Source organism: Ursus maritimus, unplaced genomic scaffold (genome assembly GCF_017311325.1).
Source record: "Ursus maritimus isolate PB19 unplaced genomic scaffold, ASM1731132v1 scaffold_21, whole genome shotgun sequence".
In the NCBI taxonomy this organism is placed as follows: Eukaryota; Metazoa; Chordata; class Mammalia; order Carnivora; family Ursidae; genus Ursus; species Ursus maritimus.
The window spans coordinates 56,630,146-56,640,771 of NW_024424564.1; the positions used below are offsets into that span (position 1 = coordinate 56,630,146).

The window sequence follows — 10,626 nt, forward strand, 5'->3', positions numbered from 1 at the left end:
AGGATAAAGGGAACGCTACACCCGGGAATACATGAGAGGCTCTCGTGAGGCTCCTCCCACAGCACTGGGTTTTTCCTTTTTTAGCCAAAAATAGAGTTATACTGATGTTTAATATTTTTTAATGCTTTTAAAATACCAGGTTTCGTTCTATGTCAAAAAAACTTACGATACCATTTTTATTCATCTTTGTGTTTTTTTAGGTACGGTCAAATGAAGATAGATTTGAAGATGATAGATATTTTTTGGGGTTCTTATCCAACTCAAAAAGATTTAATGTTGCAATCACCCGCCCCAAAGCTTTGCTGATTGTGCTGGGAAATCCTCACGTTCTGGTCAGAGTGAGTCACCTGAAGAGGGAAGGGCTTGGGGACAGGGTGCCGCTCGGATGGCTTGGGATTTCAGGCCTGATTCCTTGGTGTTTGAACAGGATCCCTGTTTTGGTGCTTTACTGGAATACAGCATAAGCAACGGTGTCTACACGGGGTGCGATCTACCCCCCGAACTGCAGTCCTTGCAGAAGTGAGCTCTGCCTGTCTTCCTGCTCTCACCCTGCCCCTCTGCAGCCTGCCGCACTCACCTCCTTCCTGTGCCGTCCTGGGATGACACTGTCACTGAAAGACGCAACAGCCCCAGGCCCTGCTTTGCTGGTCCCCAGCACTCGAACCTGAGCTGCTGTGGGGCATCCAGCTCACTGACCCCCTCCCCTTTCTCCAGCCGCAGCTGTGACTAGACATGCAACCCGTCCCTCCCCACACCACAGAGCCAGGATCAGAGGGACCCACAGGACCAGGTCCACAGCCCTAGTCGGTAAGGCACGGCCAGGAGGCCTGGCACCACATCCCAGGGAACTGCTGTCCTCGCCTCTGGGCTGGGGCCTCTGCAGCCTGCCTTGTGTTGCAGCCTTGGCCATGAGCGTGGGGCCCGTGGGGTCCGATGGAGCCTGCTGTCTGTTCTCCACCCCAGCCCATCCCTACTGCTGGGCAGTTACTGCAACCCATCACCGAAATAAATGTTCACATGGGACAACCAGCGTGGCTTTCCACCTTGAGATGCACTGGATGCTGGGAGGCGATGATGCTTTTGTGTGAGCCCTCACCTCTGCAGACCCCCATGCGTTCTCCAGGCCCTTGAGCCAGCATTCCCTTCCCATGCCAGCCGTGGAAAGCCCAGAGCCTCCACGGGGACTCCACCTGGGGATAGACGGCCGTACGGAAGTGGGGTTAGCGTGCTGCTTCCCTGGAACCCTGGTGCAGCTAGTGGGGGGAGCCTGTCCCCTCTGGCCAAGGGGCTGGCCCATGTGTGCAAACCCTCAGGGACCGGTTTCTAGGAAGGACTGGCGGTGCTTACGTGTCGGGGGCTGTTCTTTGTGAACACCACCAGGCGTGGGGACTCAAGTACCCAGGTGCCCATAAAGGTGCCACGCCTCCTGCTGTGCCTCTCAACGAGGCGGGGAGAAGCCACGGCAGCCCGAGCAGGAGGCAGGTCAAGCCCTGGTCAAGCTGGGAGACCCCCAGACACACCTTCACCAACCACAAGATGCAGACCCACAGCCCCTCCTGCCCAAGGGGATTCCTTGCGGGGAGACAGACCGCTGCCTAGACACACGGCCCCACGGTGGCTGCAGGGCTCCTTACTGAGGCTCTGAGTCCCCACTGGTGTTTAGAACACATGACTGATTCCCCCAGGAAGGCAGCTAGGGTGGCAGGGCGTGTGGGGCGCATGGAGGCCCAGGCAGAGCCCTCCCTGCCCCCCAGACGTGAGGCCAGCCGCTCTCAGGAGGAAGCACGAGGCACCACACGAGACGAGGGAGCCAGTAGCCAGGGGCGGCATGGACCCTGCTCAGCTGCCCTGCTCAGGCCGGCAGGTCCTAGTCTTTGCAAGCAGAGGCCGGCAGTGCAGGCTCTGGGCTGGGCCTTCTCGTGGGTGCTCCCCTCCCCCCCAGGGAGCCCTCTTCACAGTCGGGAGCTCGCATCACTGTGGCATCCACCCTTGCGGGCAGGTGGGGAACCTCCCCTGGCTCTGCAGTCTGGGCCCTGCCCAGGTCCCCCAACACGTGCAGACACAAAGGGGGCTCGGGGGGGGGGGCCTGCAGGGCCCAGAAGACCCCTGTCCACTCCCAGGGTCTGGCCGTGCAGAGCACTCTGGAGCGGTCTGTGTGTCTGTCCCCAGCTTTGGCTTCGGGACCTGGGGAAGGTGCCCTGGGAGCTGCTCCCTGGTGGTGATTCTGGAATCCTTGGTGCTCCTGAATACACCAAGAGCAAACACGGCGGTTTAGGGCTGGGGGTAGCTTGACCTGAAACTGCCTTGCACACCCCTTCTTGCTGGCTGCCGGAGGGCTGGGAGGGGAGTGGTCACACGCATAAAAAACCTAGAGCTGGTGTGAGTGACGGGCCATGTCTAGGTGTGTGCCCCCAGAGCCACGTTCTCTGGTCATGGAGCCCATCTTCACAGGGAGGGAGCAGAGGTTGGGCCTCGGGACACAGGGGACTTGTCCCTGACAGTCCAGCTGTGGCCGTTCCCATCTGCCCCAGATGCTGACCTGCAGCCTCTTGTGGAATTGACTTGTGGCCCATCTGGCCCCATGGTGCTGCCCAGAGTTGTCACAGAAAGGGGGTGTGGGTGCAGAGGCTACTGTCCCACGCTGCTCATGCTATCAAGTGGCAAAAGGGGAAGTGGTGGACGCGTGGGACCCAGTCCCCTTCTCTGTGCCTCAGGGACAACGGCCCGGCAGAAGCAGCCAGTGCCTGACGGGGTCTATGGGAATTCTGTGCTCACAGGCCTCCTGGGGCAGCAGACCTCAGGTACAAAAGGTCATCAAGGGTGAAACTGGTAACAGACTCACCTGGATTGTTGTTCTCTGGTTACTCGAAGTTCTTAATGAGAGCGACACATGTGTTGTAGATCTTCATTAGTAAACACGGACGTCAACTTGAACTGGAAAGGTATCGCCTAACGAGCTGTCCATCCGTCTTCACGGGAGAGCACGGCTTACAGCTGGAACGCGGGTCCATTGTTCCGTTTGTTTCTGTTTTGTCTTCACAGACATAGAGCCGATTACACGTTTTGCTACAGGGGCGCCCAGCTGGCTCAGTCCGTGGAGCAGGTGACTCTTGATCTCGGCTCAGGCCTTGATCTTGGGGTCATGAGTTCAAGCCCCACATTGGGCTTTGGGGAAAAAAAAAAAAAAAAGCTTTGCTACAGCACTCACTCGGTCTTTCAGAATCTCTCCATGTTCAAAAGCCACATGCTAACGTGTGACCACAAGAAAGGACGAGCTGCTCCCCAGTGTGGTCCCCCCTGGAGACAGGATTTGGGAAGAGTATCCCTCCAGCTCAGCCTGGCCAGGCCAGCCAGCTGTGAAGACTGTGGTAACCCCCGTTCTCCAGCCCCTCTGCACGTTGTGCTGGGGAGGGAACGAAGGAGAGAGGGCTGGGCTTCTGGTCTCTGCAGGGTTTGAGCCTCATCAGAGACCGCTGGTCACCACTCTGCTCTGGCCCCCACCGCAGCCCCATCCAGGCCCTTCTGGGAGTGAGGACAGCATTCAAGACAGCAGCTGCGATGGGAACGGCGAGGGTGCAGGGTCCACAGCAGCCTCAGCCCTGCCAGGTGTTGCCTCTGTTGGGTGGGAAGACGGCGGCCTGGCCTTTCTCGCAGAGCTGGCGCCATCGGTGTCCCGAGCACCACTGTGCTCCAGAGGCAACTCCACGGTCTGCTCACGCCCGCGGGCCAGCTCTGAGTGCTCACAGTGCTCCTCCACAGCAGACTAACCAGCAGAAGTGGGACGTCGCGTACAGAGGAACAAAAGTGAGAACATGTCTAGGACCTAACAAACCCATGCAACAACAATTACAGAGATAATTGTACATTTATTACAGGGTATAAAGAAGATCTAAATAAATGAAATATACTACGTTCATGGATGGGAGAACTTAACGTACAATGGTACAGACTTCCGTGGTCCCCAGTTTAGTACACATCCAAGGCAATCTCAATATTCCAGCCAGAGCTCCTTTTTGGAAACTTGACCCAGCCTTTCTAAAATGTATATGCAAAAGTAAAGGGCATGAATACCTGAGTCACTATTGAAAAAGAGGAAAGGGGTACCTGCCCATCCACCTAGGTGGTGTCCTGCAAAGCCATAAGGACTAACCCATTCCAGATGTGGTGATGACACCTGGTGGTCTAAGAAAGGACATGTTGCTTAGTCAACAGTGTTGGGAAAAGACACCTCGCTTTAGGGAGAAAAACTAAACTGCATGTCTAACTCCACGCATGGTTCCAGCTGAAAGTGTGTCTGCTAACTGAGTCATACCACCTATGGAATTTGCTTGGGTCGCGATTTTCTGGTACAGTCATCTCCTGACATCTCCACATTACCGATCATCAATTCACCTCAACACAGAAATGAAGCACATCTCAACGCGTCTGCTTGCAGGCCACAGAAGAACGAGTGTGGAGGATACACCGTCCTGCTCCTACAGGGACAATGGGGTGCCTCTGTGACGTCCCAAAGAAACAAAACCACGAACTATGGAAAAAAATGATGGTCTTGACTACATCAAAATTAAGGATTTCTATCCAGACCCCGTGGACAAACGCAACAGACAGAAGGACTTGAAGAAGGCCTTACTGCAAATTAACGAAGAGGCTGATATAAGTTCAAGACCTCCTGCAAATGAACCACAGACAGGAGCTCTCAATGTGCGGCAGTAAACGCACTGGTAATCAGAAAAAGGCAAATTGAAAACACTGAAGCCACACTGTAGCCCTTAGGATGGCAGATACCAGAAAGCAGATGATGCCAAGAGCTGGCAGTGTTATGGGGCCAGAACCTCTTTTTCATGGTGGGACTGTGGTCCAGCCTTTCTGGAAAGCAACACAGAACGTGCCCCCAGTGTCACCACTCGGGGGGTTCCCAAAGGGCCTTAGGGATGTCCATGCCATTATTGGGGGGTACCTGGGACAGGTGAGGACTGTGGATTATCGGGGGGGTGTCTGGGTTTATGGGAGCGTGGCTGAGTTATCTGGGGGCAGCTGGGTTTGGGGAGAGAGTATGTGGGTGTCTGGGTTATCTGGGGAGCCACTGGGTGATCTGAGGGGTGGGAAACTGTAGCCAGCCCAACTGCCTCCGTAAGTAGTAGACAAAACCCGCTGGAAGCCAGGGGTGGGCATCATTCAGAAACATACGTGAATCTTTAAAAGCATAGAGACCCTTAAGAAAAGCAAAGTGTGGAGTGTCAACTGGCTCACCTGAGTGGCTCCGAACCTGTAAATACTGGTGCTCAGACCTAGGAATTATTAAGTTAAAACTGCAACCACACTAAATATCTCACAAAGATAGCACATGTATATGCCATAATAGTGGGAAGGCGACCAGCCATGAAAGAATAAAAAGAAAAAACGAACCATAGTGGGTCTTGCAGGCAGCTGGGCTTGAAGGTGGCGACTGCGCTCTGCGCCCGAAACCAAATCCAGAGAAGCCTGCGCGCAATTGTTCCGGAGTGCAACAGTGGGAATGGTGGGGCGTGGGGCGTGGGAATGGAGGGGATGAAGGTCAGGAAGGTGGCAGGGAGCCCGGGCCAGACGCACCAGCACCCCAGAGCCTACCCCACCCGGGGGCTGGCGCAGGCCGGCCCCCGCGTGTCTGTCGAATGAGGCAAAGGGAGGAGTGAATGAGATGGGTGGCGGGGAGGCGGTGCAGGGCAGTGTAGGAAGCGGGGCGCGGGAAGTGATGTGGGGGGCCCCGACGCTGGGGGATGGGAAAGACGCCCCGCAGTCTCGGCGGGCCGCTGCCCCAAACTGGGGGTGGGGTCTACTCGTCCCCGCGCGTCCGAAGCGCCGCACCGCGCGTCAGGCTCCTAGGAGCGGGAAGTGGTGGAGGCGGCAGGAGGCGGCGGGACGAGAGCCCTCTCTCGTCAGGGGCGGCTCCGCCCGAGCCAGGCCGAGGGTCCCCCGCTCACGGCTCCACCGCACCCTCTCCCCATCCCGAGGAAGAGGAGGAGGGCTCAGTCATTGTTAATTCATTTTATTTAATCTAAATATTTTTTGCAAAGTCATCCCCGGCGCCGCATCTGCGTGCCCCGGGAAGGGGCGGGCTACGCTGCAAGTCGCCGCAGGTAAACAGACCCCTCCCCGCGGTGGGAGCGGGGCTCCGGCCCCAGCCAGGGACAACAGCCGCCGCCCCCGCCGGCGGGACGCGCCAGGCCCGGCCGGGGCTGCAGCCGAGGCGGGGGCGGCGGGGCGCCGGCGGTCCGACCCCTGCCCGCGGGGGCGGCGGCGGAGCGTCCCCCACCCCCGCGCCGGCCCCGCGCCCCCCGCACCCCCGCTACCCTCCCCTCCCGCCCGGCGCCCCCCATCCGTCCCAGCGTCCCCGCCTGCCCTCTCCGGCGCTCCCCGCACGCGGCCCCCGCCCGGCGCTCCCCGCACGCGCCCCCCGCCCCGCGGCCCCGCCCGCGCCCCGGGGCCGCGCCCCCGCCCCCCATGCACCATCTCCTGGAGCAGTCCGCGGACATGGCGACGGCGCTGCTGGCCGGAGAGAAGCTGCGCGAGCTGATCCTGCCCGGCGCGCAGGACGACAAGGCGGGCGCGCTAGCGGCGCTGCTGCTGCAGCTCAAGCTCGAGCTGCCCTTCGACCGCGTGGTCACCATCGGCACCGTGCTCGTCCCCATCCTGCTGGTCACCCTGGTCTTCACCAAGAACTTCGCAGGTGAGGCTGGGGCGCCCCCGGAGTCCCCACGCCGGCGTCCCGCCGCCGGCCGCACACTGGGGCCTGCAGGTATTGGCGGCGCCCGGGGGTCTCCCAGCAGATCCCAGCCACCACCCCCCGCCCCGCATCCGCCTGGGGCTGCCTCCGAGACCCCTCTCCTCAGACGTATTGTCTTTACTTTCCCTGCGCTTGCCGTGAGGTTGCGGGGGGGGCGACCGTCCTGGCCCTGGCGGTCTCAGACATGAAGACGACTCGGGGTCTGGCAGGAGAGACCAGGAGGGGGAGTGGGCCGGCTCTGAGGGGAGGAGGAGTGGCCAGGTGGGAACCAGAAAGGCTGTTACAGGTGATGAGAACGACAGCTGAAGCCAAAGGCTATCAGAGCACCAGGCGCTGCAGGCGGAGTCCAAGGGGCCAGACTTGGGTTCTGGTCAGCTACAGGGGGAGGCCTTGCTCCGGGCACTGGGAGCCCAGAAGGTCTGCAGCAGGACCGGTGAAGACAGGCTGAGCACCCAGCGGTGCTGGGCAGTGGACCTACCTGGCCAAGCAGGAGGCCCACGCAGGTGGAATAGGGCAGTGACAGGAACCAGGGCAGGGGACGCTGTCAGATGCTGATGCCTTAAGTTGACAGACATGAGGGCACCATGAAGACTTCCTAACAAGTGACCCTGGGTGAGCCAGCCTGGGAGGCACTGGGGGCAAGGGGACGGAAGAGTGGTCTCCAATATCACCCTCCCTAAGGAGCGGAGTTGGGCAGGGAGAGGTGGGCGGCTAGAGGCAGGGAATGGCACCCCCCACCCAGATCTGGCTTGCAAGGGGTCCAGGGAGGCCCCTCCACAGTCCATTGTCCAGGCTTGAGGGACAGAGGTGTGGGTTCCTGTGCACCCCTCAAGGAGGGACATGTGACTGTCCCCTGAGTGACATTGGCAGACATTCTTGCAGTCTGCATTGGTTCTGGTTCTTTCACAAAGGGCTCAATTTTTAAAGGTCCCCATGACCTGGGGACCCACCAGAGCTGAGGATGGACATATCCAGGCCACCTGAACACGCTCTGAGACTGGGGGCCTCTGCGGTTTCTCTCTTCGGACACCGGTGCCCAGACGCTCAGACACTCCTGGGATAGGACGCTCTCCCAGGGGCGGGGGGTATCGCACGTGCAGACGCAGGTGTGACCACCAGTGTCACTCAGGGCACATACTGGATTGGGTTTCTAAGACGACTGTAACAAGCACAGGCTTGGTGACTCAACTGTCATAGTCTGGAGACCAGAAGTCCAAAATCAGGGTGTGGGCAGGGCCTCTCTCCCAGAGGCTCCAGGGAGGGTCCCTCCCGCCTCTCCAGCTTCCAGGGCCCCCTCACCCCATCTCTGCTTGCCTCTTCACATGGGCACCCTCTCCCTGGGCGTCTGCTCCAAATTCTCTCTTCTTACAAGGATGCCAGTCATTGGGTTGGGGCCACCCTACTCCAGTGTGACCTTATCTTTTTTTTTTTTTAAGATTTATTTGTTTGTTTGGGAGAGGGAGTGTGGGCGCACACGCGCAGCAGGGAGGTCGAGGGAGAGGGGGCGGCCCAAGCAGCCTCCCCACTGCGTGCGGAGCCCAGACACTGCACTGACTGAGCCGCCCAGGTGCTCCCACTGGGGCCTCCTGGGGATCACACTTCCACAGGCTGAACTGCCAGGAGGGGTCCTGTGGACACGTGGGGGTGGCTCAGATGGGCTAGGAGTGCAAGGAGGAGTGAGGGCACTGGAGGCCCCTCTACCCAACCCCCCCACCCCCACCAGCACTGTGTCTGCTTCCATCCAGGAGGTCTCAGCCCCGGGGCACAGGGCCAGCTTGAAGGCTGCCACTGTCAGAAGGGTCCACGCCCCATCCGCAGGGAACTAGCCTGGAGCGAGGGGCTCTGACCCTCACCCGCCCCCCCAACCCTGCCTGGGGTGGATGCCCAATGCTTTGGTCCTGGCTGCATGGGGACCCCCTGGAGCAGGGGCAGACCCGACTCTCCACACCCAGGTTTGCTCGTCAGGGACACGATGGTAAACACATGCTGGCCGTGTCCAGGGTTGGGTGAGGAGCTGACCAGGCAGCACTGGCCTCCTAGCCTGGAACCTCCCCAGTCTGGAGGGCCGCCAGCATGAAGGCCCCCCGTGGCTGCTGGCCAGGGTTGCTGTGAGTAGACCCCTCACTGCGCTGACCCACTCAGAAGTGGACAGAGGGGCCATGCTTGACGGGTCGCCGGGTCCCACACATGTCCTATGGGCCCCGCACAGGGGAACTGCTGGCTGCTTTTTCTTAAAGTCGCCAAATAGCTGGGTGCCACACCACCGCGTGTGCCTCTCTAGCCTGGAGGGGTGCAGGGAGAGAAGGCAAGGGCTCTGCCCCAGGAGGACGGGCGAGCGGGAGCTTCGGGGCTGCGCGGAGTCCTAGGAGGGCCCGGGGAGCCGGCAAGGCAGACTGCTCTCTGGGGAGGGGAGCCAAGTCTCCCCGACCCTCGCCTGTGGCCTCTGAGGGCCTTGCCCTCCCTCCTGTGTGGGGGTCCCGCCGCCTCAGGGCTCCCAGCACCGTGGGAGCGTGTGTTCACACCACTGGGGGGGCGGGCAGAGGAGGCAGCCCGCCCGCCAGGGGCCAGCACCTGCGCTAGCTTCCTGCCGAGGCTGCAACAAGTGGCCACAAACGTGGGGGCTTAAAACAAGGCGAGTTTACGCTCTTAGACTTCTGCAGCTCAGAAGTCTGAAGTGAGTTTATGGGCTAGAGTCCAGGGGTCAGCGGGCCTCACTCCTTCTGGAGGCTCTGGGAGACTCCGTTGTTTGTCTTTCCAGTTTCTAAAGACCCCACATTCCTTGGCTTGTGGCTCGTCGTCCACCTTCGAGCCTAGCGCAGTGGCGTCTTCTCTTCTCACCTCTGCCTTCAGCCTCACATCCTTGACTCCGACCCTCCCGCCTCCTCTTACGAGGCCCCCCGTGATCACATTGGGCCCACCCGATAAGCCGGGATCATCCCCCCACCCCCAGCCCTAACCTAATCCCCCTTGCAGAGTCTCTGCAGTTCAGGTATTAGCACCGGACACCTTGGGTGGCCCCATGTGGACGTCTGTAAGGCCGTGGAGTTTGGGAAGGGTCTGCACCTCCCCTGGGAGGAGGTGGGGGCCACGAACCAGGTCTGGGGGTAGGATCCCACCAGCCAGAGCACCAGTCCGGGCAGTGCTGTAGGAGGGGCGCTGCCCCCCGGCATGTGTGGTGAGAGGGGCCGAGCGGGGTGGCCGGTCCTTCGGGGCCGTGAGCACAGGGAGCCAGTGCTGCACAGAGGACAGCTCCAAGCCTGCCAGGTGTTGCCCTGTGCGGAAGCGTCCACACGTAGCACCCCGGCAAGCGGACCCCAGCGCAGCTCTTGACACATTCTCTTGCTGTTGGCTGTGCCCATCATCTTCTGGGAGGGAAATAAAGTTTGGCGACAGCCTTTCTCCTGCAGTTCAGGAGGTCTCCACCGTTCCTAGCGGCGGGCACTGCCGTCACGGTGAGTGCTTCCTGTCAGAGTCTGGGTCACTGCCCCTGCCCACCCCACATCCAGGACTCCCAGACCCGCCCTTCTCCAGGACAGTGGGTCTGGGAGAGACCCCATACCCCTCAAGGGCAGGCAGGGCCCACTTTTGTGCCACTGTAACTGCCTCTGGCCAGGTAGGCCCTGTCCGGGCCATCCAGCCTCCTGAAGGTGGACCCCAGGGCCCGGTAGCTGTGCTGCCCAAAGAGGGGCCCCGCTGAGTGGCCCAGCCTGGCTTGCTCCCCTCGGGATTGGGTTTCCCCTGCGTGCATACAGAGAGAGACCCGAGGTTTGAGGTGCAGGTCAGTCCTTGGGAGGCTGTACCCACCACCCTGTGCCACAGCCGGCTGCTCTGTGTGGGGTTCCCGGGGTGAGGCCCCCCCCCCC

The 10,626-nt window shown here is 60.5% G+C and overlaps 2 protein-coding genes across 3 annotated transcripts in view; both read left to right on the top strand.

Annotated features, from left to right (window-relative positions):
• Positions 1 to 533, top strand: part of MOV10L1 (Mov10 like RISC complex RNA helicase 1) — a 67,435-nt gene extending 66,902 nt beyond the window's left edge. Inside the window, 2 exon segments of the mRNA XM_040637750.1 lie at positions 201 to 338; positions 428 to 533. Of these exon segments, the coding sequence (XP_040493684.1) occupies positions 201 to 338; positions 428 to 523 (234 nt within the window). The 3' untranslated portion in view covers positions 524 to 533.
• A 5,947-nt stretch (positions 534 to 6,480) lies between these two features.
• Positions 6,481 to 10,626, top strand: part of PANX2 (pannexin 2) — a 7,464-nt gene continuing 3,318 nt past the window's right edge. For both annotated transcript variants that reach the window (XM_040637068.1, XM_040637069.1), the window contains exon 1: positions 6,481 to 6,706. In XM_040637068.1, the coding sequence (XP_040493002.1) occupies positions 6,481 to 6,706 (226 nt within the window). The remainder of the gene's footprint in view (positions 6,707 to 10,626) is intronic.